Source organism: Xenopus laevis, chromosome 7L, assembly GCF_017654675.1.
Source record: "Xenopus laevis strain J_2021 chromosome 7L, Xenopus_laevis_v10.1, whole genome shotgun sequence".
NCBI classification, from domain to species: domain Eukaryota; kingdom Metazoa; phylum Chordata; class Amphibia; order Anura; family Pipidae; genus Xenopus; species Xenopus laevis.
In genome coordinates, this window is record NC_054383.1 from 117287774 (window position 1) to 117311023 (window position 23250).

General features: G+C 40.6%; 1 protein-coding gene across 2 annotated transcripts in view; it reads right to left on the bottom strand.

Moving 5' to 3' along the window:
• Positions 1–231: 231 nt before the first annotated feature.
• tbc1d17.L (TBC1 domain family member 17 L homeolog) overlaps positions 232–23250 on the bottom strand; it is a 36036-nt gene continuing 13017 nt past the window's right edge. For both annotated transcript variants that reach the window (XM_018226353.2, XM_018226355.2), the window contains 13 exons: positions 19608–19815; positions 16313–16424; positions 15499–15660; positions 14260–14391; positions 13966–14069; positions 12213–12307; positions 10544–10660; positions 10363–10463; positions 6946–7045; positions 6731–6828; positions 5985–6101; positions 3523–3609; positions 232–2007 (listed from right to left, as the gene is read on the bottom strand). In XM_018226353.2, coding sequence (XP_018081842.1) covers positions 1795–2007; positions 3523–3609; positions 5985–6101; positions 6731–6828; positions 6946–7045; positions 10363–10463; positions 10544–10660; positions 12213–12307; positions 13966–14069; positions 14260–14391; positions 15499–15660; positions 16313–16424; positions 19608–19815 — 1646 coding nt within the window. In that variant the 3' untranslated portion in view covers positions 232–1794. The remainder of the gene's footprint in view (positions 2008–3522; positions 3610–5984; positions 6102–6730; positions 6829–6945; positions 7046–10362; positions 10464–10543; positions 10661–12212; positions 12308–13965; positions 14070–14259; positions 14392–15498; positions 15661–16312; positions 16425–19607; positions 19816–23250) is intronic.

The window sequence follows — 23250 nt, forward strand, 5'->3', positions numbered from 1 at the left end:
GAGACATATATAATGAGAAAGCCAAGAGAGCACATTATGATCCCTATACTATAAGGCACAATACATTTATTATGTAACAGAATTATTTAAGAGATTATTTAAGTGAGGCTTTGTTTCGTCTCTTTCACATTCTAACTAAACAGTACATTTAACCTTTCCCTTAAAAGCCATATTGGATCCCTATCATATAATACTATAATACAGAATTTCTTTCCTGAGCCCTAATGTCAGTCTTAGAGATGTATGACACTATTCTCACAATTAACCAGACATAAAACTAAAAGAAACAAAGCAAAATTATTCATGTAAAATGTCTCTCCTTAGAGGGGTGGTTCACCTTTAAGCAACATTTTAGTATGCTCTAGAATGTCCAATTCATACCAACCTTTCAACTGGTCTTTATTTTATTTTTTTTATTTTTTTTTTTAATTATCAGCCTTCCACTTCTGCCTCATCCCAGCTCTCAAAGCTAACCACAGCAGCTGAAAACCTATTCCTCTGGGAAACAACAATTATATTGTTATATCTTCCTATTCAGTCCTTCTTTTATTAATCTTCCAGCCTCTCATTCAAATCACTGCCGGTTGCTAGGGTAAATTGGACCCTGGAAACCAAATAGCTGCTGGACTTTCCCACTGAAGAGCTGTAATTACACAAACAATAAAAAATGAAGACAAGCTGTGTAAAGGTAAACAAGCCCTGTTAAAAAGGCTAATTATTTTAAATACAGGTAGGGGGATCTGTTCTCTAGAATGCTTAGGACATGGGGGTTTTCCCGGATAATGCATCTTTCTGTAATTTGGATCTTTATACCTTAAGCCTGCTAGAAAATCATGTAAACATTAAATAAACCCAATAGGCTGTGTTTGTCTCCAATAAGGATTAATTATATCTTAGTTTGGATCAAGTACAAGGTACGGTTTTATTATTACAGAGAAAAATTTGGATTCTTTGGATAAAATGGGGTCTATGGGAGATGGTGTTTCCGTAATTTGGAGCTTTCTGGATAACAAATCCCATACCTGTAATTGGTGTCCCTCATCATATTAAAGGACCTAATGTTGTTCTTTTACCCACTTAAAGAAAGTCTTCATTGGCACAGGCTTTGCATTACAATATGTGAATCCTTCTTACCCTCAAAGAGATCACCTAGTCAGTTTCTAGTTAAGATTTATCTTTCACTGCTCTCCCGTGGTTAGAAGTTAAATTACGAGGTAGAGGATTATAGCGCATTCCTTTTCTGCATTCCTACATAGGTGTGGGAATGGCTGTATTACTTTGCAGAAGCATTCTCCAACACGTGTCATCTATTTATGACCACAAGATGGTGCTATTCTGTTGTCTCTGCTGTGGCAAATATAACATCTCCCACACTGCCCTCCTGTTCATTGGTTAATGGATACTCCCATCTGCCTCACTCTTATTACAATGCAAGAATCAGCCTTAGTGTTGAGAGCAAATGAATTAGTAAGGATTTCCAGGAGGAAGATTGGGGGGGGGGGGGGGCTTGATGTTCAACACACTGTGTACAAAAGAAAGTGTTGAACAGTTCAGAAACAGCTAGAGGGGTGCAGGGTAGGATCCCTTCCATTTTGTAACAGATCTAATTCTATGGTTTATCCATGTGGAATAACGGGTGTAGGAAAGGGGAGGGACTAAAATTCTCTTAGACAAACGGGCAGTTTTGAAACAGTTTTTTGTGTTACCATTAAATGAGTCTGTGACTGGCCCCACGTATGAAATTAGGGCACGAGACCGTACAGGAAAACCAAGTCCTACATTAGAGGCAGCTAATCAAGGCGACAGACTTTGAGAGGTTGTAGTATCTTCTGTGGGCAGGATTTCAATACTGCTGTCAGGCTGACTTGGAGACACGCTGTCTGTAAGATCCAACTCGTTGACTTGGCTCGGTGAGAGAGGTTGAGGTGGGCTCGCTGTATCCGTGCTGGGGGCCGGGCTCTTGACTTCTGCCAAACCAAGAAGCTCTTTAACATTAAGGGGCAAATCCTGTGAATTAGGGAAGGAAAAAGCACAATGAAACATATATATCACACACACACATATGTATGTTATTGATGCACCGAATCCAGGATTCGGCCGAATCCTTCCGCCAGGCCGAACCGAATCCGAATCCGAATCCTAATTAACATATGCAAATTAGGGGTGGGGAGGGAAATCACGTGACATTTGACACAAAACGAGGAAGTAAAAATGTTTTCCCCTTCCCACCCCTAATTTGCATATGCAAATTAGGATTCGGTCTTCGGCAGAATCTTTCGCGAAGGATTCAAAGGTTCGGTCGAATCCAAAATAGTGGATTTGGTGCATCCCTAATGTATGTATGTATAACGTTATTTGTAAAGCGCTGTTAAGGAGCCGCAGCGCTATACAAAGCATAAAAGTACAAAATATATAAAAGTATACACGGGGAAGACAAATCACATAAATATACACAGAAATCATATCAGGACAAAGAGCTTAAGTGCTACGTGGTAAGAGACAGTGGGAAGGAGGTCCCTGCCCCAAAGAGCTGACAGTCTAAGTAGATGGGAGACTAACATACAGGAACAAATTGGAGAATAAAACTTGCTGAACATCCTCCATTGCTGTGTCCTGTGGCCAAAAATCTGTCTGGGATCCATTAAAAAACCCCTCATGGTCCTATAGGGACCTGCACAAATAGGACAAGTGGCTTACATAACAAGGATACATATTACTTTACAACTGCTGGGGTCCAGTTCAGCTGTGCCGCCAAAGACTGCCCTGTCAGTAGTTTTTAATGTGAACACACTACAATGTCAGTTGGTTGAGAACATATTGTTTAATAAAAGGTCCAAAAACTGACACGGTGGGGGGTCATTTACAAACATTGGGCAAATTTTCACCTGAGCAGTAACCAATGACAACCAGATGATTGCTTTCAGCTGGCTAAAAAAAAACAACTAATGACTGACTTGTTGCTATGTTGCCCAATGTTTATAAATGAGCCCCACTGTATACTTTTTGGGGAGCCCTGGTGACCTAATGAAGAATACTATTCAGGACACTAGCAATGAGACCCACAGTATTACTAAAGAGGATACACTGGCACTCAAGGCAAATAAATGCAGGGTTACCCCTTGCTGTTTATTAGTGTGAACGTGCAACGTTTCAGGGCAAGCCCCTATATCAAGCATTGCCCTGAACGTTGCATGACCACGCCTATAAACAGCAAGGGGTAACCCTGCATTTATTTGCCTTGAGTGCCAGTGTATCCTCTTTTCACTGACCCATTGGAGCTTGCCAAATCATCCTACATTGTGCACCAGGCTATTCAGCAGAGGGTGGGTTAAGTGAGAAACTCTAAGGCCATTAGGGACCATAAGCATTTTTGATCTTATATTTAAGACAACAAATAGTTAACAGAGAGAGCTTAAACTGTAGAAAGAGAGAGAAAAGGCTAAAGATGGACCAGACCAGATGGTGATATAAAGAAAGGAGCGAGCCATGTAGTACGGACAGTCCTGCACCAGTAGCACTCACCTGACAATGTGCCAACTGCTGATGCAGAGCTTCGGCCCGACACAGAATGTCCTCCACACTCATCTTCATGGTCAGCTCGTTAATGTGCTGCACGGAAATAAAGGCAACAGATAAATAACGTCTGCGGGAACAAAATGGCTGAAGGAGAAGGTATCGCACAAGATGGAAAATACAGTTATAAAAACGAGGCAGCGGATCTTTTAAAGATCATTATTAAGGAAAGTCGTTGCTGAGATCATGTGTAGCCCATATGACCGGGTAAGGAGCCAGGGCTATAGGTTATACAGTAGCAATACGGTAGCACATGTGACTGTATAACATGCACCTACAGCTGCACCCACACCAGGCCTGGTCATAAGAACTACTGTAAGTGACTACAGCTACTATATCTTGACATAGTATGATACCAGATTTAGGATCTGTTGTACAGGTAGTTCTTGTATTCTGAACTCCATGGAGCAGCCTCAGTTTGTTGTGGGTATAATCCATAACTAAACAAGTACTGGCAGTGCAAACATCCGGTCACCCACAGAAAATCATTTTACCTCCCTTAGGAAGATTATCTTTCAACCATATACTGTAATTGCTCATAAATCAAAATCCTGGGTGTGCTTCCATTATTGTTACACCCTTGATTGTTTACAGTACTTATAATCAAAGTCATTATGATTGTGATTGAACTTGCAATCTCAGCCAGAGTCTGGGCTCCATCTCAAGCACAATTAGCTGGATCATAAACTCCCATATAAAATGGTATTTTCTTGGACTAACATGGGATACTATAAGCAGCAGCAATAGATGCACACTAGGGCCTAAAGCAAACACATATAGTTTGTTTATAAATACTGTGGCAGGTCCATGGGCTGCTATATGATATGCAGAATGGCTGAATCTGAACATTGTCCACTTGAAAATGAACTGAAAATTTAATATAAGCTTTGGCATACTGAAATAAGAAACTTTCAAAATACAATTAAAAAATCTGTACAGTTTCTGAAAAAATCAAGTTTATCTTCACTATCCCCCCCCCCTCAGCATCTGTTTCTCTTCATTCTCTTTTCATGCAGCAATTGGGTGTCAGATATTCATTGACAGTTAGATCCAATATATCTTATAGGAGGGCTCCTTTTGCCTAGAAGATGTATTAGAGCTCACTCTATTAAAATCACCAGAAACCCTGCCTCTCTACATGCACGATTTGTGCAAAAGGCATTTATTTTGTTAGATTTTGTTTGTATTGGAATCCTTTATTTGAGTGAGCTCTAATACATCTGCTAGGAAAGGGAGCCCCCCTATAAGATATATTAGATCTAACTGTCAATGAATATCTGACACCCAACTCCTGCATGAAGAGAGAATGAAGAAAAACAGATGCGGAGAGAGGAAAAGTGAAGATAAACTTGATTATTTCAGATATACCAAATTTTTCGGTATGCTTCAGTATGCTGAAGCTTATATTACATTTTCATTTTCCTTATAGTTCCCCTTTAAAGGAAAACTATACCCCCAGAACGAATACTTGAGCAACAGCTAGTTTATATCAAATTAAGTGGCATATTAAATACCAACATATATATATTTAAGTAAATATTGCCCTTTTACATCTCTTGCTTTGAGCCACCATTTCGTGATGGTCTGTGTGCTGCCTCAGAGATCACCTGACCAGAAATACTACAGCTCTAACTGTAACAGGAAAAAGTGTTGAAGCAAAAGACACAACTCTGTCTGTTAATTGGCTCATGTGACCTAACATGTATGGTTTGTTTGGTATGTTTAAGTGCACAGTGAATCGTACGATCCCAGGGACGGCCCTTATTTTTTAAAATGGCAATTTTCTATTTATGATTAACCAATTGCACATACTACTAAAAAAGTATATTATTATGAAATTTGTTTATTTACATGAAGCGGGGTTTTAAATATGAGCTGTTTTATGCAATATCTTTTTATAGAGACCTACATTGTTTGAGGGGTATAGTTTTCCTTTAAGGTATGATAAGCTCCATTAGCTCTGGTGCAAGCATTATGTAAACATGATTGGTTCTCAGCAGTAGAAATAACCTCTATCCACCCCCCCCCCACACACACTATTTAAGTGCATTTTTATCATTTTCCTTGAACTGGGCATCAAAATGTACATTTAAAGCTCTCAGTCACACACCCATTGTGCATGAAGAGTATTATATGCATGAATATCACTAGAATTCAGTGTCAGAATGGGCCCCACTTCAAGGGCCCACCACCCCCGCTGTGAACATCTTTTTGCTACTATTGCCAGGTGCTGCTAAGATTAGGCTGCCAGGAAGCCATTTCCCCTGACCCACACATCACTGGCATCCAGCAGGCCTGGTGTTGCAGGGCCCATAAAGTCTGGGGCCCACCAGGATTTCTTCATCTGTCCCACGACCCAGTCCAATCCTGTAAGAATTACTACCACTACTACTACAAGTAATGAAACTTACTTTAAGGATTTCATTAAAGCCATAATCAGAGTTCATGAGTGCTTTCCGTTCTAAGTCCAAGATGCCACAGCCAATCAGAAGGTGGAAATTCAGAGAGGGTAGACCTGTCCACAGCACCTTCATTGAACCATACAGACATGAAATAAATTAGAATGGAAGTTGGAAATAACAGATGGCATCATGTTTAAGATCTCTAAAGATTTCCACTAAAGAACATCTGATATGTGGGAAGCTGGATGTGCTCCAATATCAGAAAGATACAGTGCTGCAAAAGGGTTAACCCATTTTACACCCTGTACTGCTGGCGCTACACAGCACACTGTATAATTCTTAAGAAAATTATTCTGGCGCAAACTCCAATTTCCAGCAGCATCTTTCCAAATTGTCTGTAGCATGCCTAGGGCAGCGATATCACAATTGTCATCCTGTAGTGCCGACACAGAACCGCAGTTGTGATATCACTGCCCTAGATGTGCTACAGACAATATGAAAATAATACAGAGCATGTGCAGTTCAAGTTGTAAGATCCAAACTACAAAATGTTGGAAGGCGCACACCTATGTAGATTCAAAGTTCTGATCCAGCAGGAGGCTGCACAATTCAAAAAGTGGATGTAAAAAAAAAAGCTTTTTATTTGCCAAAAACAAAATAATTACAAAATCAAAGCATTTGCCCTATGTGTTTCGAGCGCAGAAGCAGTAAAAAGCATTTTTACTTCCTTTATTTAAATTTTGGCAAAGTCTTACCTCCCAAAGTAGAAGAATGTCTTGGAAGGAAAACTCCCGCTTGTACCAGATAAGCAGCCACCGGAAGCAACAGCTCAAGCTCCCAGACTCCTTGGAATCTGGAAATACAAAAAGTAGAGTTGGCATGCACAATAACAGTTATTTGTAGCATGCAAAATAAAAATATTTAGGGAACAGTAGCTTATAGTAAAAAGTATGGCAGATATTTAGCTTACCCAGGAAATCGCAGAGCGCTGGATCCAGCACTCGGAGGAGAAGGTTCAGCTGGGCCAGTTGCTTCTTCATGCTTTCTTGGCTCTCCTCAAAATTATGGTGCTGAAAAGCAACAGGAGGATTTCATTACAACAGGCACAGGTGATAGCCGTCTGGGATGGGGGCACAAGAAGTGTCAGTCTAAAAATGTTGACTAAAGGAGCACCCTTACTATACAGCAAGGGCCGGATTTAGATACCGGGCACCCCTAGGCCCGCTGTCATTCGTCGACCCCGTCCCCTCCCTTTTATTTGTTTAAATTTTCATCATCAAGACCGGAGCACTGAGGATTGGTGCACGGGAGATTTTAAAAACAATAATTTCTCCTGCTCATCCCCAGTGTTTCTGAATCAATGTGGGTGTGGTTGGGCAGCATGCTGCCCCTAAAATCCTGCCACCCTAGGCCTGGGCCTTGGTGGTCTCTCCACAAATCCGGGCCTGTATACAGCATACCTAAAATACTGAGAATACAGAGACTGTAATGTAATATAATGTTCCCTGAGACTATATTAAAGGGCATCTACATACTGTAAGGAATCTGCATGGTAGAGTGACTGCTAGCAGCTCAATGCCCTTATGACTGAGCTCCCTCAATAGTTCCACTGGTGTGGCCCCCCATTCCTGGCTTTCTCAGGTCGATCATATCCTCCGGCAGGGTACCAAGTCACACGTGTGTCAAATATCTTGCACCCAAGGCAGCCACTACTAGGGATGCACTGAATCCACTATTTTGGATTCGGCCGAATCCCTGAATCCTTCACAAAAGATTTTGCCGAATTCCGAACCGAATCTTAATTTGCATATATTAATTAGGGGTGGGAAGGGGAAAACATTTTTTACTTCCTTGTTTTGTGACAAAAAGTCATGTGATTTCCCTCCCCAGATTCGGTTCGGCCGGGCAGAAGAATTCGGCCGAATCTGAATCCTGCTGAAAAAGGCAGAATCCTGGCCGAATCGTAAACCGAATCCTGGATTCGGTGCATCCCTAGTCACTACGCATGGGATAATCCCAAACCTGCTTTGGAAGGTAGAGTCCCTGGCCAGTACACCTGGCTGTACACCTGTTTCAATGACATCTTATTGATGGCCCACGTGGGGCATTGTATGTAATGAAACCAAGAGGAAAATTTATATATATATGGGAGATGGTCTTTCAGTAATTCAGAGCTTTCTGGATAATGTGTTTCCGGATAACGGATCCCATACCTGTACTACCAGGCATGATGGCTCTGTACATTCCTCTGATGCATTGGTGCCATACCACACATACTATGCAAAAAAAAAAACCAACTTTTTAACATCTTGGAGCAGACTTATCAAAGGTCGAGTGATCAAGTTTTTTTTTACCTCGAAACTCGAATGGTATCTTATTTTAGAAAAACTCGAACGCCTAAAATCTGAACGAATGTTACCGACCCGAAAACTGGAATCGAATTCGAATCTAGTTTTTTTTACAAAAAACAACTCGAATGTCAGGAAGGCTATTAATATCTTCAAATCGGTCAACGGACCTCTGCCAATGACTTCTACATGACTTCTATAGGTTTTAGGTGCCGACCTATTGAATTCGAGTTGCTTTCAGGGTCTAGGTATGACAAATCTCGAATTTGAATTTGGATTATTCCCAACTCGAATTTGTGAGTTTTAAACAAAAATTAAACTTGAAAATTCCAAGAACCAGTAAGGGGCAGATTTATCAAAGGTTTTTTCAAATTAAAAAAAACGAATTTCAAGCTATTTTTGTGTACCTCGACTAGGGAATAGTCCAAATTCGATTCAAATTTGAAAAAAAATCGAAAATTCGAATATCGAAATTTTTCATGTACGCTCTTTAAAAATTCGACTTTGACCATTTGCCATCTAAAACCTGCCACATTGCTGTTTTAGCCTATGGGGGACCTCCTAGAACCCATTTGGAGTCAATTGGTGGGAAAAACTTAGATTCAAATTTGAATGAATGCGATATTACATCGATTCATACGATTCGAATTAGGCGGAATATGGACCTATTCGATCGAAAACTGACCTATTCAGCCAAAAAACAACAACTTTGACTTAATTTCGGTTGTTCTTTTTAAATTCGAATTTCAACGTTTTTCAAATTAGAAATTCGAAACCCTTGATAAATAAGCCCCTAAGTGTATTTTGACTTTCTTATACATCTTCAACTCCAAAACGGCATCATTCGCCCCTTATTTCTCTACCCTTCTTTTCACTGAAGAGACCAGAGACACAAAGGCAAACAGATTTTCAGAGCAGTGCTATTCCAGACACAGACTAAAAAATATCACTAGAATGGCACTGTAATTTGATTTTGACTCTGCCTGATTTAAAAGCTGCTTTCAGAGAACAGGGTGAATCAAGGTAATACGAAACAATACGTGCGTGTGGCATAATCCTCCTGACTGCAGCATGAATGAGCTACAATAAAGCCAGAAAATTAGGCGACACTTTAGTAAATATGGATTGTGTTCATTCAGCTCAAACCGAGCCGCATTTCCACCCGTGCGCTGTTCTTCATCCAATGCAGACAGGTTCAGAAAAGCCTTTTTTTTTTTTTCTTGCTGTACATTAAATTTTAATAGGTCTTACACACTACCTGCTGCGTTATATCATTCGGAATTCTCTTTCATGACAGGTGAAACCTGCTAATACCCTACAAGCAATAACAACTGACAAAGACAAAAATCTCTAAGGATGGAAACATCATAGACTTCATATTGAAAAGGGAAAATATATATCCACTTAATGCACAATGTTTTCATCTTTTCTGCCCCCATCTGGCAATGTAGTATGAGGGTACAGGTATGGGACATGGGGTTTTCCGGATAGGCTGATTTTGCTTCCAATGAGGATTAAATATATCTTAGTTGGGATGAAATACAAGCTACTGTTTTATTATTACCGAGAAAAAGGAAATAATTTTTGGATTATTTTATTATAATGGAGTCTACGGGAGATATATTTTGTTAATTCGGAACTTTCTGGATAACAGGTTTCCAGATAACGGATTCCACACCTGTACAATTTGCATAGAATATTTCCCTCTCTGCGTATTTGCATTTATACATAAGTGGTGGAGCTGCCATATTGCTTGCCTCAGCTGAATTGAAACTGAGGCATACATACATATACAGGTATGGGACCGGTTATACAGAATGCTCAGGACCTGGGGTTTTCCGGATAAGGGATGTTTTCTGTAATTTGGATCTCCATACCTACAGTCTACTTAAAAAATATTTTAATATGAAATAAACATAATAGGATTGCTTTGCCTCTAATAAGGATTAATTATATCTTAGTTGGGATCAAGCACAAGGTACTGTTTTTTATTGAAAATAAAAAGGCATGGCAGTAGTTAGTAGGAGATTATTACTCACCACCAGCTCCATGAATCCAGCAAAGCACCAGAAGGAATCAACCTCATTTTGTGTGACAAAGAGAATGGGGGAGAGGAGATCACTCATTCCCTGCACATAACCTGTGAGAAGCAGACATGTTCCTTTAGATCACACATATGAAGCGTTGGAATGTAAGGGCTGAGTACTATATTCCTCTTACCCAAATCAAAATTGTACATGCAGTATGTCATAAGCACGTCGTTAAGAAGACCTAATCCTGGGTTGTCGTTCCCTTCGTAGAACTTGTTGTTCCGATCCGTGCGGCTGACGTCCCTTTCTGCCACAAAGTCAACAGTCAAAATATTAGGGAAATGGTTTTCAAGATTTCAGACGGTTGCAATCTCACTTTCTGCTGTCCTTCTGATCATCATAGATAGGGATGCACCGCGTTCACTATTATAGGATCCAGCTGAATCCCTTGTGAAAGATCCGGCCGAATTCCTTGTGAAAGATCCAGCCAATACCAAAATGAATCTGAACCCTAATTTGCATATGTAAATTAGGGAAACGAGGGGGAAAGAGAACAATTTTTGGCTTCCTTGTGATGAAAAGCAAAAAAAATTTTTGGATTCGGATTCGGTTCGTCCAAGCACTTGGAATCTGAATCTTGGCCGAATCCCAGATTCAGTGCATCCCTAATTATAGATGACCCCTAGGTTAGGTTCTTAACAGCAGCTCAGATATAATGAGCACTGGCTCTCAAAATTCGGCCTAACAAGATCCAAGATGGGGAACTGTTATGGTCAACTGGATCTTTTCAGTTATTGGACTGCAAATCCTCTGGGCTGGTATTCTCAAATCAAAATATAAAATAACAGCATTTGTAGCCATATTGTTTTTTTTAGGATTTAGCTCTCTGCTCTGTAAGGGTTATGAAGTTTGCATGAAAAATTAGTATTGACATAAAGAATATACGATTTCCAAAGATTTTAACTACAGGTGTGGAACTTGTTATCCAGAATGCTTGGAACCTGGGGTTTTCCGGATAATGGATCTTTCCGTAATTTTGATCTCCATACTTAAGTCTACTAAAAAATAATTTAAATCTTATATAATAAAGTTGAAGTGTCTCTGCGTCCAGTCCCTGTGTCCGTGGGATTGCGCTACTGCGCATGTGCCCCACGGACCTCTAGCGCCCGTTAATTTAACGGGCTTAATGTCTAGTATAAGATAAAACCATTAAGATTGATTTGCCTCCAGTAAGGATTAATTATATCTTAGTTAGGATCAAGTACAAGGTGTTGTTCAGTTATAAATAGGGATGCACCGAATCCACTATTTTGGATTTGACCGAACCCCCACGAATCCTTTACGAAAGATTCAGCTGAATACCGAACCAAAATCCTAATTTGCATATGCAAATTAGGGGTGGAAGGGTGAAAACATTTTTTACTTCCTTGTTTTATGACAAAGTTCCCTCCCCGCCTCTAATTTGCATATGCAAATTAGGATTCTAATTCGGTTCGGCCAGGCAGAAGGATTCGGCAGAATCCTGGCCTGATCCTGAACGGAATCCTGGATTCGGTAAATCCCTAATTATAACAAAGAAAATGAAACCATTTAAAATTTTGAATGGAAAAGTCTATGGGCCTTCCCATAATTCAGAGCTTTCTGGATAACAGGTTTCCAAATAAGGGAAACTGGTCTCACTTGCCTATATACTAAATAATCCCTTTCCTAGTTAATATTAGGGCTCATGATCCCTTTAAGAGGGCAGATAACACTGCATCTGTCAGTATTCAGCAGTGAATGCCGCATGACCTACAATGTTCCCTTCAAAAGGTCAAAGAGATTCTTAGCAAGCATTTATGCAACCAGGTATGACCGACCTATCAGGCTCCGATAGCCTCTCAGCAGAGTGTTCCTCTTCTCCTGATCTTCAGTAACAGATTTCCACTGCAGCTTCATGCGGAAATATTCATCCCTGGTACCAGCAAGACAAACATGGGGCCATGTGTTATTAACAGACAGTGCTGGCAGGAGGCCACAGATAGCTGTCTGGCACATTGATTCCACTGCAGTTTACAACACTGACATCCAAATTTCTGTGTACTGTTCAATCGCCACTCAAGTCTAGCCAGTGAGAGAGAACAATGGGGGTTGTAGATCAACAGGTTTAAAGATATCAAAATATGCAGAATGTAGAGAGAAATATCTGCATCTTAAACCTACGGTTTGCTCATGCCCCTGCACCTCTATGATCTCTATATCATCTGCAGCTCCCCAAAGTCCTCTCTATCACCTCCACAATGTCTTCTCTTCTTCCTTTTACTCTCATCACCTCCATGAACTCTTCCTCACTGAGCTGCAAGTTACAGTGGGCCTTTCTCTGCCGCACTTACATGGACTCTACTTTTACTTGCCCTCCAAGTCTTTTTGGTCTCTGCTTCGCTCTCCTGAATTTTACCCAATGTCTACTCTCTCTTTATCACTCACCCTGTGCCTCCCTCTGTGGTCTCGCCCTCTTATATGCCCCTTCCTACTATGTCCATTCTCTGCGCCGACTCCCTGCACCTATGAGGTCTCACCCCTCCCCACCTGTAGCAAACACAATGTACCTCCTCACTATCTCTCTTCTCTATGCCACTCCCAGTTTACCTTTCCAAAGAACTAGTCACTATTGCTAGGACATAGGAAAGGTTACAGTACACAATACTGTAACCTTCCCTGCAGTACAAATTAAAATAAAAGCAAACTTTTAGTAAATGAGTTAGGCAGATTAGAAATCAGGTTCTTTTGCCTTGAAGATATATTAGAGCTCACTCTATTTAAATCACCAGACATTATGTCTCTCTACATGCAGAATTTGTGCAAAAGGCAGTTATTTTGTTAGATTTTGTTTGTACTGGAATCATCTGTTAGGAAAGGAAGCCCCCCTAAAGGATATATGGATCATTCATCTGACACCCAACTGCTGCATGAAGACAGAATGAGGAGAAACAGATGCTGAGAGAGGAATAGTGAAGATAAACTTGATTATTTAAGAAACAATGCAGAATTTCTAATTGACTGTAGTTAGAAATTCTCATACTTCAGTATGAGGAAGCTTATATTAAATTTTCATTTTCGCAATAGTTCTCCTTTAAGTAAGTAGTAGTAGCGACTTTCCTACATTGTAAGCTCAGCAATAGTATATGTCAATTTACAGGAAAGCTTTAAGAAATGGAGGGAGAAAAATTGTGCAGAATCAGTCGTTTCCCAAAACAAAAAAGTGCCAATGTCACTTCCCATAATGCTTAGAGCTATCTACAGGATACATTGGTGGGACATTTGCGAGGAGGGTTCTCATTGTTTTTCTTTCCCCCAAAGCCTAACATATTTATTTAATCCTTAATTTCAGCAAGTACTTGTGCATAAACTGATGATGATGAGCAAGTGAAGGATCCTAAGAGGTCTGCCACTAAGTGGCCATTGTTAGTTGTTGAGGAAAAGCTGCACACAGACCATATGATTTATTATTTCAAAAAGCAGGTGATTGCAGTGTTTTCTAAAGATACTGCAGATCCACAGAGGATATAATATCTTTAAAGAGAGTTTTATTGGCTGGTGTTTTATAGCCTGCAGATAAGTCTTTGCACTTACGTTCTTTCTCGAACTGTTGTCTTTCTTTCTTCCACTGTACTGTTCCATGAGTAGTAGCCAAGAAGGAACTTCCATGCTTCTTTCCGTGTCCCAGGACTCAAACCCTGGAACCAAAACCAGCAAATATTCCTTCCATTGCAGACAGTACTGAGTGACTATATCTGCAGTGGCATTGTGATGAGTAGTGTTGTATCATAGCGCCAGCTTGTGGCCCAATCTTGTAACAGCATTACAGATGTAGCAGCTATGCAGATGCCAATTGAGAGGTAAAAATCGTTATGCAGTCACACTCACCCCAGAGAAGATCCTCCTTTTCAGTCCTTCCACCTCTATCACACGACCCTCCAGATCGAAATAGGACTCCCATTCTTGTTCACTTACAGGTTCCTGGCGAAGCACAACTGGACGCTCTCCCAGTTCAACTTGCTGTAAAAAAAGAAGAAAAAAAAAATTGTTGTTTTACTGTACAAAATAATGCAGTACAGCTTGTCGGGGCGTCCTTCCTTGCCGGTGTCCACTCCAAGATGGCGGCACCCAGGGGGAACCACGTGGACGTCAGACGCCAGCGCATCAAAGCGAGCGCAGCATCAACGCACAACATGTGACCTCATCACGCACATTTTGGCCTATAAATGGACGTCAGCAGCCTGCATGCATTGCCCAATTACAGGTACAACTGTATTGTGTTCCTGGGTATGTTATTCTACCATTTGTGATTCCTGATCTTGACTTCGACTTGTATCCTGATTAAGAAACTTTGCTGCCTGAACTGACCTTTTGCCTGGATTTGACTACTCTTCTTCTTAACCCCTTGTTACCACAAACTGTGTTTTGGAGCCTACAGATTCCTCCTTGGTCCACAACTCCAACCGGAGCTTTCGGGCCCTGACAAGAACTTACTAGCAGCCATGTCTCAGTGACTTACTTAGCACTTGTTTCAAAACCAAGGACAAACGCTTAAAGGGATACTGTCATGGGAAAACATGTTTCTTTTCAATATGCATAATTTAATAGTGCTGCTCCAGCAGACTTCTGCACTGAAATCCATTTTTTCAAAAGAGAAAACTGTTTTTTTTTAGATTTAATTTTAAAATCTGACATGGGGCTAGACATACTATCAGTTTCGCAGGAGCACCTTCTCTACTGCTGTACTGCAAATTTGAGTGATATCACCCCTCCCTTTCCCCCTAAGGCTAACCAAAGGCTCCCTAACACAAGATAACAGCTCCCTGGTAAATCTAAGAACAGCACTCAATAGTAAAAATCCAGGTCCCACTGCAACACCTTCAGTTACACTGAGTAATAGAAACAATAGCTTATCAGAAAGCAGTTCCATAGTGCAGCACTGGCTCTTTCTGAAAGCACATGACCAGAGATCACTCCTATGCACCAATATTAAAATAAATACACTTGTTGGGTTAGGAATTAAATATTATATGGTAGATTGGATTGTTTCAGTGTAAACAGTGTCATTTAGAAATAAAAACTACCCCGTAAAAATCATGACAGAATCCCTTTAATAAATATACTTACGCAAGTGATCACCTCGAACCCTGGCTCATCTTCCAATCCAACGGCCAGCTCTGACAAAGGCCGCTGGTGAGGTCCATCCTGGGGCCGAAGGGCGCCACGGAAAAAGTTTGTGACTTTCGAAAATCCCCCAAATGTTGCAGTGTAAGGATCCCCAAAAAACCTCTAGAGACAGGAAATGTTGGTTCTTTACTTTAAGCAGTATTAACAATAAATGTGTAGCTTTCAGGGAACTTAATACTATATAAAAGTCAGTCTGCAATACAGATCAGCTGCTGTTTGGGTTTTGACAAAAACCTTAATTATTATTATTCTTTGAGTAGGGCTGCTCTGAAATCAGAATTTGGCACATGAATTAGACTGATGATTGTAACTTGGTAGGACTTCAAGGTCCTGACACAACTATAAGGACTGTGTCAGTAATTATGGAACAATGATTGTTCTCTGAACATGCAGCAAAACCTGCACAGAAAGTGGATTTAATTTGCTATTTGGACTTTTTGGCAAGTGCAGGAACTCCTGTTGGCTGTGTAGAGGTGAAACGAACTACCATAGGACTATGCAGAATATGTACAGAGACCAAACGCCTTTTTTCAGGGCTTTTGTTGGGTACAGGATTCACAGCAACCCCAAGGCAGCAAAGAAATATGCCTTGGAATTTTCCACCTACCGTAATTTCTTTATTCTGCATATCCTGCACCCAATAAGAGTTATATTGGCAGATTGCCAAAGGAGCAATAGCAACAAAGGTGGAGGTACTGTCATTTATAATTTAGTTACTGAAACACAAAGCCGCTCAATATGAAATGTAACTTACAGAAAATAAGTCTGAAGAACCATCATCAAACATCTGAAGTTCATCAAAGGAATGGGAGAGAGCATGGGAGTTGTGTGGGTAGACCAAATACAGACGGGAATCTTTTGGAGAGCTGTAATATGCAACACAATTCAACTTACAATTAAAGCTGCTTCTGTATTGTAACACACACAAAAATAAAACATATACACAGAATTCAAACAATAAGGACAGTGGCCACAAATCTCCCGAAAATGCCTCACCATTGGTAATAATTGAAATCGCTGGTGGTATTCCAACTAATCGCTAAATCACCCAAAGTTGCCTTTGGGCGATTTAATGATATGTTTGGCATACTGCCAGCGAGAAGCATTTTTTTGAGATTTATCGGCCGCAGTGAAAAAAAATCTTAACCATAAATATTGGAACTCCTGGTAGTGTTTACATTTGAACTGTTGTTTGGTGTTCAAACAATTGGATTTGTAGTAATGAGAGCCTCATATTTCTACAACTGCAACTATTAAAAATATATCAAATGTAAAAAAAGAAAAAAGCCCACCCAAAAAAAATGACAAACACAGTGCAACTTAGAATTGTGGCAGTGTTGTCCACAAATCAAGCTCAGAGGCAAAACATACTGTATACAGGTAAGGGATCCAGAATCCCTTTATCCAGAAATCTCAGAATTACGGAAAGACTGTATACTCTAGACGCCATTTTATCCAAATTTTAAAAAAAATATATTTCCTTTTTCTCTGTAATAATAAAACAGTAGCTTGTACTTGATCCCAACTAAGATATAATTAATCCTTATTGGAAGCAAAACCAGCCTATTGGGTTTATTTAAGATTTGCATGATATTCTAGTAGACTTAAGGTATGAAGATCAAAATGACAGAAAGATCCAATATCCAGAAAGCTCCAGGTCATGAGCATTCTGGATAACAGGCCCCATACCTGTATATGTCAGCTGAAATGCAGAACAGCGGAGCTACAGGGCTCCCATTACACCAGTTCATAGGACAGCCATGTTCCTTATAACAGGGGTGTTAAATGCATATATCAGAGATGTCCAAAATGAAGCAAAGTGCAAAATAAAAGGTAAGGGAAAGTTACATTTACAGGGGGTACACTCTCCAGTGAATAAAATTGCCTCATCTGGGAAAAACACCCTAGTCTGGGAATTTTTCAATCGGCCAAAGAAGTCAGCCAGGATTTGTTTCTGGTACATCTTAGCCACACCCCTTACCATGCCTTGGGTCTGCCCAGATCATGCCCTCAGTGCTCTTCCTGCTCTGCCTGTCTCTGAAGATTATTTGCCATTTCACCTTCATATAGCAATACTGGGGGACTAGAGAAGATTTTCAGGGCAAGTACAGTACAGTAACACTGGGTACAGAAAAGAAAAATTACACCCCCCATTTATATACCGGATGGCTACTAGAATAACTACTAGAATGAAGCAGCCACAACACATACAAATATGTATGTAAATAAGGCCTTGTGCTTTATTGTCTGTGTGAGGGGAAATCAATGGCAGTTAAACACTGCCTAGAAACATGGTCTATTTTCCCGTAATGTCACAATAAAACTTTTATAGGCAATGTGGTGTGAAGTGATGGAGTTGCATTTTGGCAATTTTATGTTCCTTATTCAGCATAAAACCTATTTGGGGACATAACTTACTAAACTCTTACTAAAGGCTCCACCAAGCCAGCGACCCAGAGCAAGACTCAGCAGCTGTCAGCCGCCCATCAATTCCTGCAGCAGTTTATTATACGACAGTAAGCAAAACGACAGATTACACGACAGTAAGCAAAACCTTAGTTAGGCCTTGATGAAACTCCATAAATAATATATAGGTAACCAAAATGGTTCAACCCAACAATTCTTTTAATGGCACAAAGGTCACACTCAGACTCAGCATTAAAGTGTGTTGGTTTGTCAAGACAGAACACACACACACAACAGCATTAAATATATCGCAAACTGCTAGGCACTGTCATTCTTGTGGCACTATGGCTCTGCAGAACTACAGCACTAAAGGCTGTCAGGGGTTGCTGGGAGTTGTAGGTGTTCCAACAATATAAGAAGTTGGCCATCCTAAGCTGTAAGTAAGGAGTCATATCCATTTACCACTCTTCTACCAGCTTAGAAATGGTTTTGGTTACAGACCTCCACACATCAGCTGAACTACTTTGCTCCACAGATTTACCATAACCACTTTATTTACACAGTCTGGAGACAGGCCCAGGACAAACTTTATGGCAGCCCTTTCTGAGAAAGTCCCCAGTCAAAGATAGATCACCTTGTACTGTCTTTTAAAATGGGCAACACAAGGGATTCCAAGTGATCTAGCTTCTATCACTCTCCCAGAAGCAGGCTCCAAAACTAAAACAAGCCCCTAAACAATTTCACATAATAAAGTCAGATATCCGTTTAATAATAAATAATATTAATAATAAGAACACTTACTTGTTTATTGGTACAGCTCTGCAACAATGACTGTGTAGCAGCATAAGATATCCTTTATGTAGGTATAAATACTTTGGCTTTTGGGTAAATGAAGGCTAAGCTTTTTGTACTGGTGCAATGACAACTATATGGGAGGTAAACCCCGCAACTGGCTTAGGGGATTGGGCCCCAAGGGAAAGGGGGGACGCTGGTGGCCCTGCAAGTTTGGACATAAAGCAGGTCACCCACGATTTAGTAAGGTAGCAGGGGCACCAGGCCCCCAAAGTTACTCAACTGCATTGGTGTCCAGTGTATATTACATGGATTCTCACATTCAACCTTTAAGATTTTACACGTCATTTACTTACTGCACTGCAGCGTCCAAAGTGCAAATGTTTTGAACCACAATGCAGTGTTCTGGCATCATAGCGTTGCCAGGTGAAGATACATCTTACGCAATTTATGTGTCGCAATCACATCCCTAATCGGACACAACGGCGCTGAAAAATTTCTGAGTCCAGTTGGCAGCCTTTACGGCATTCAACATTACCTGACGTGTGGAACAAGTATTTTTGGTGACACTGGACACTGTGGGAATCCTGGAGCCACCGCCGTGTTTGGAGGTGGCAGAATTGGGCTCAATTAGGAATATGAGGAAGGCAGTGGCACAGAATGCAATTACAGGTATATGGAAGTCCAAGAAGCACATGTTGATGCAAGCACTTTTAGTAAATAAATTTTGACCCTGATGAGAAAAATTAATGACCCCTTGGTAGCACTATAGCTTCAGTGCTAGTAGCTGTAGATCAGTAACATCTGGTGGCACATCATTGAAAAAGGTAAGTGATACAGGCAATACTCACTTAGCTAATATGATGTATTTGCGCAGGGCTTTGAGAAGAGCCTTTGTTCCACCCTGATGAAAATGCAAGGCCTGATGGGAAACGCCATCTTTTGTAATAAATATGAGGTAGGACCAGCCCAAACCAGGCTTGCTTTTCTGGATGGACTTCAAATCTGATAAGCTGATGGTAAAGGCCCACTTCCCACGGTGCCCAGACTTTGGGGCTTCTAAAGAAAATAGTAAAGAGAATACAAATGATTAGATTTGCCTTGTACTTCTGCAAATAAAGAAACAAACAGCCTATTTTGAAATTCCTGTTTAAATTACATTGCACAGGTAGTCACAAAGGGGGGCCCATGTGGGTTTAATCCCTTTTGGAGATCTAAGGCACATGTTTTTGGTTGGGTATATGTGTGGTAAACTGGTGATGCTGGGTAGAAAACCAGTCATTTAATGACATAATTTGCACCCACAGTGCTTTTTACCAAATCAAGCAGAATGAGTTCCAGCAGTTTTATCTACAAGAGGTCAGGGGCCAGTTCAACTCAGCATAACCAAAGGAAAACGTCAGCAGCCTTTCCCAAAAAGACAGTACAGTAACAGTACAGATTTGTAGCAAACATTTTCTTTATAGCAAGAGTAGCACCCTGTTTTGACTAGCCATATATAGTGATAGCTCTGGAGCGGGGGTTACCAACTTTTTTTTTTATACTCGTATGCCACATTCAAATGTAAAAAAGGAGACAGGGAGCAACACAAGAATGAAAATAGTTGAAGGAGATGCCAAATAAGTGCTGTGATTGGCTATTTGATAGCCCCTATGAAGACTGGCAGCCTACAGGAAGTAGATCTGGTTTTTATGCAACCCAAAACTTGCCTCCAAAAGTGAAATTGAAAAATAAGCACCTGCTTTGGGGCCACTGGGAGCAACATCCAAAGGGTTGGGGAGCAACATGTTGTTCACGAGTCACTGTTTGGGGATCACTGCTCTAGAATGATAGGGCCCACTGCCGCATGCATTTTAATGATCCCCTGGGTGACATCACATGTAGTTAACAGGGGTTACTGTTGCTTGAAATTGCAAACATTATTTCATGCCGACTGCAACAAATCAGCAAATCATCCCCAGACTCTCTACATCATACTAAAAGGTTATTTAAAGTTTAACAACCTTTACGCCTGCTGAAAATCATTTAAACATGCAATGAACCCAATATAATTGCTTTATCACCTGTATGATATATAGAGCTTAGAACTGTCTTATTACTACAGAAAAAAAGAAAATAATTTCTAAAAAAAAATGTGAATTATTTGCTTAAAATGGACTCTAAAGTAGATGGCCATGCTGTAATTTGCAGCTTTCTGTATAATGTTTTTGCGGCTATTGGTTCCCATACCACCTTAGGAGTGGCAGTAACGTACATCATTCATTGTTCATACTACTCATGTAGTGTAGCCCTATACGGAAACATTTCCCTATAGATTAGCTGCCCTGATCAGCAAACAATTGCTCGACAATTCACATAGTATGAAGGAGGCCACAACATCCGCAGTACTGTGCTGCAACTTTTTATTCCAAATTCCACAACATGTTTCGAGTCAACCCTTTTTTTTTTGTCGACTCAAAATATGTTGTGGAATTTGGAATAAAAAGTTGCAGCACAGTACTGCGGATGTTTGTGGCCTCCTTCATATTATGTGAATTGTTGAATATTTGGCCTTTACGGTGTGACCTCACTAAGAAGGTGAGCCCATTAAATAAGAAGTTAAGGGACGTGCTGGGAAAACTGCATAAGATTGAGCAAACAATTGCTGTAGAGATCAGAAAAGGATCCCTGCTGCGTCACTGCTGTGAGAGCATGCCCTGAAATCTGTTGTGTGGAGAAAGCAAGCTTTTCCTCTTAGGAGACTGCAAACCCCTGTAGCAAAAAATGCTGTTACCCTTGTCCTTATCAGAGATGCAGACCTTTGGCATATTTCCCCTTTATAAAAGTCAACTCATCTGAAAGAATATGTTGCCGCTGCCTGTATATTATTAGCACTACAAAGTATAAAAGAGCACATTGCTACACTATCAAAAAAAAAAAAGAGTATTAAGGTAAGAACAAATGCATTTGATATATACAATTATGGCCTGGGTCTTAATGGAATGCGAGTGTGCTTAGCCACGGTCTTTCCTTGAAGGTTATTATTCAAGAGTGCAGACTCCTTCCTAATGTGGTCATGCTCGGCTCCCTGAGCACTGACCACAGCACCTAACCACAAAAACACAGCATGCCATAATCCGATTGGAAGAAGCCTTTAATTGAAAGGCCACCCAGCAGTGTTGCAATTTAGATCCCAAAGGCACTTACTGGGCGACCAGCTTGTACACTGTTACTGCTGCTAAATGCACTTTGGCTTTTGTATCTCCTTGTAGTACTTGAGCACTTACATGATGTGGGTTGGTAGGAGAAATGGAAATAATGGAGTAGGCCGAGTATCACAGCAGGGCCCCATGCTATGAAGCAGATATGTGCATTTGATGTTATTCCAGCTTTAAATGAAAATAAAAACTCAGACCTAAACATGTTTCTTAGGTCAGTATACACCAACAGTGGATTTAAAAGGTATGTTTTGTGTTTTTGAATTGCAGTGTAGAACAACGGCAGTATCGAATCCTGAGAGAGCCTTAAGGCCTCCATACATGGGCCTATAAATGCTGCAAATAGACCGAGTCTGCAGCTTATTGGCCCGTATGTGGGGCCCTCCAATGGGCTTCCCCGATCAATAGTATACCAGGGCAAAAGCCAGGTAGATGTCGATTCGTTGATGCGATCCGCCCGCCCGTATTGCCTCCATGTGGAGCATATCGGGGAGAGATCCATTTGTTTGGTGACATCGCCAAACGAGAGGATCTCCCTCTGCTTAGCCAACTTTAGTTTCTAAATGGCAGATAAGCATTTTAACAAAGGCAAGCAGTGTCACTCTTAATGACCCCATACACAAGCAGATACAAGCTGTGGACAGATTAAGTTGGCAATTTATTGGGCAGTGTATGGGGTCCGTAGATTAGTTTCCCTGATCAATATCTGACAAAGTCATCCAGACATCAATCAGGCGGGTTAAATATCCTGTTGAATCGAGGACTGCATTGGTTCAATCTTCTCGTTGTGATCCGATCACTGGGCCCTAGGGCATATTGGGGAGAAATCCGCTCGTTTGGCGACCTCACCAAACGAGCAGATCTCCATATGTATGTCCATCTTTACTGGTGTTTCGCCACAGCTCCCAGCATCCTCTGCGAGTCATACATATTGTACAAAAATAAATAATTTTATCTCAAATAAAACAACAACAATAAAAAATCCAACTTCCAAATAGATCGCTGTATTCCTCAAAGAAGGAATATAGGAATGGAATATAGTGTAGTATTTCTTTAATTTAATGCACATCCAGTGCTTTTTGTGAATAAAATAGATCAGTGTACAATATAGTGAGAACCTTCACCATTAATATAGCGTGTGCTACATACCATCATATCATTAGAGCAAAGACAGAGAGGAGAGTTATTTGAAAGGGTTAATACCCACACTTTAAATCCCAATCTCTGTAGTAGTCTATTATACTCACAAACGTTAAAACAAATTGCTTTTTGAAATATTGTGTTCGTCAGCTCCCAG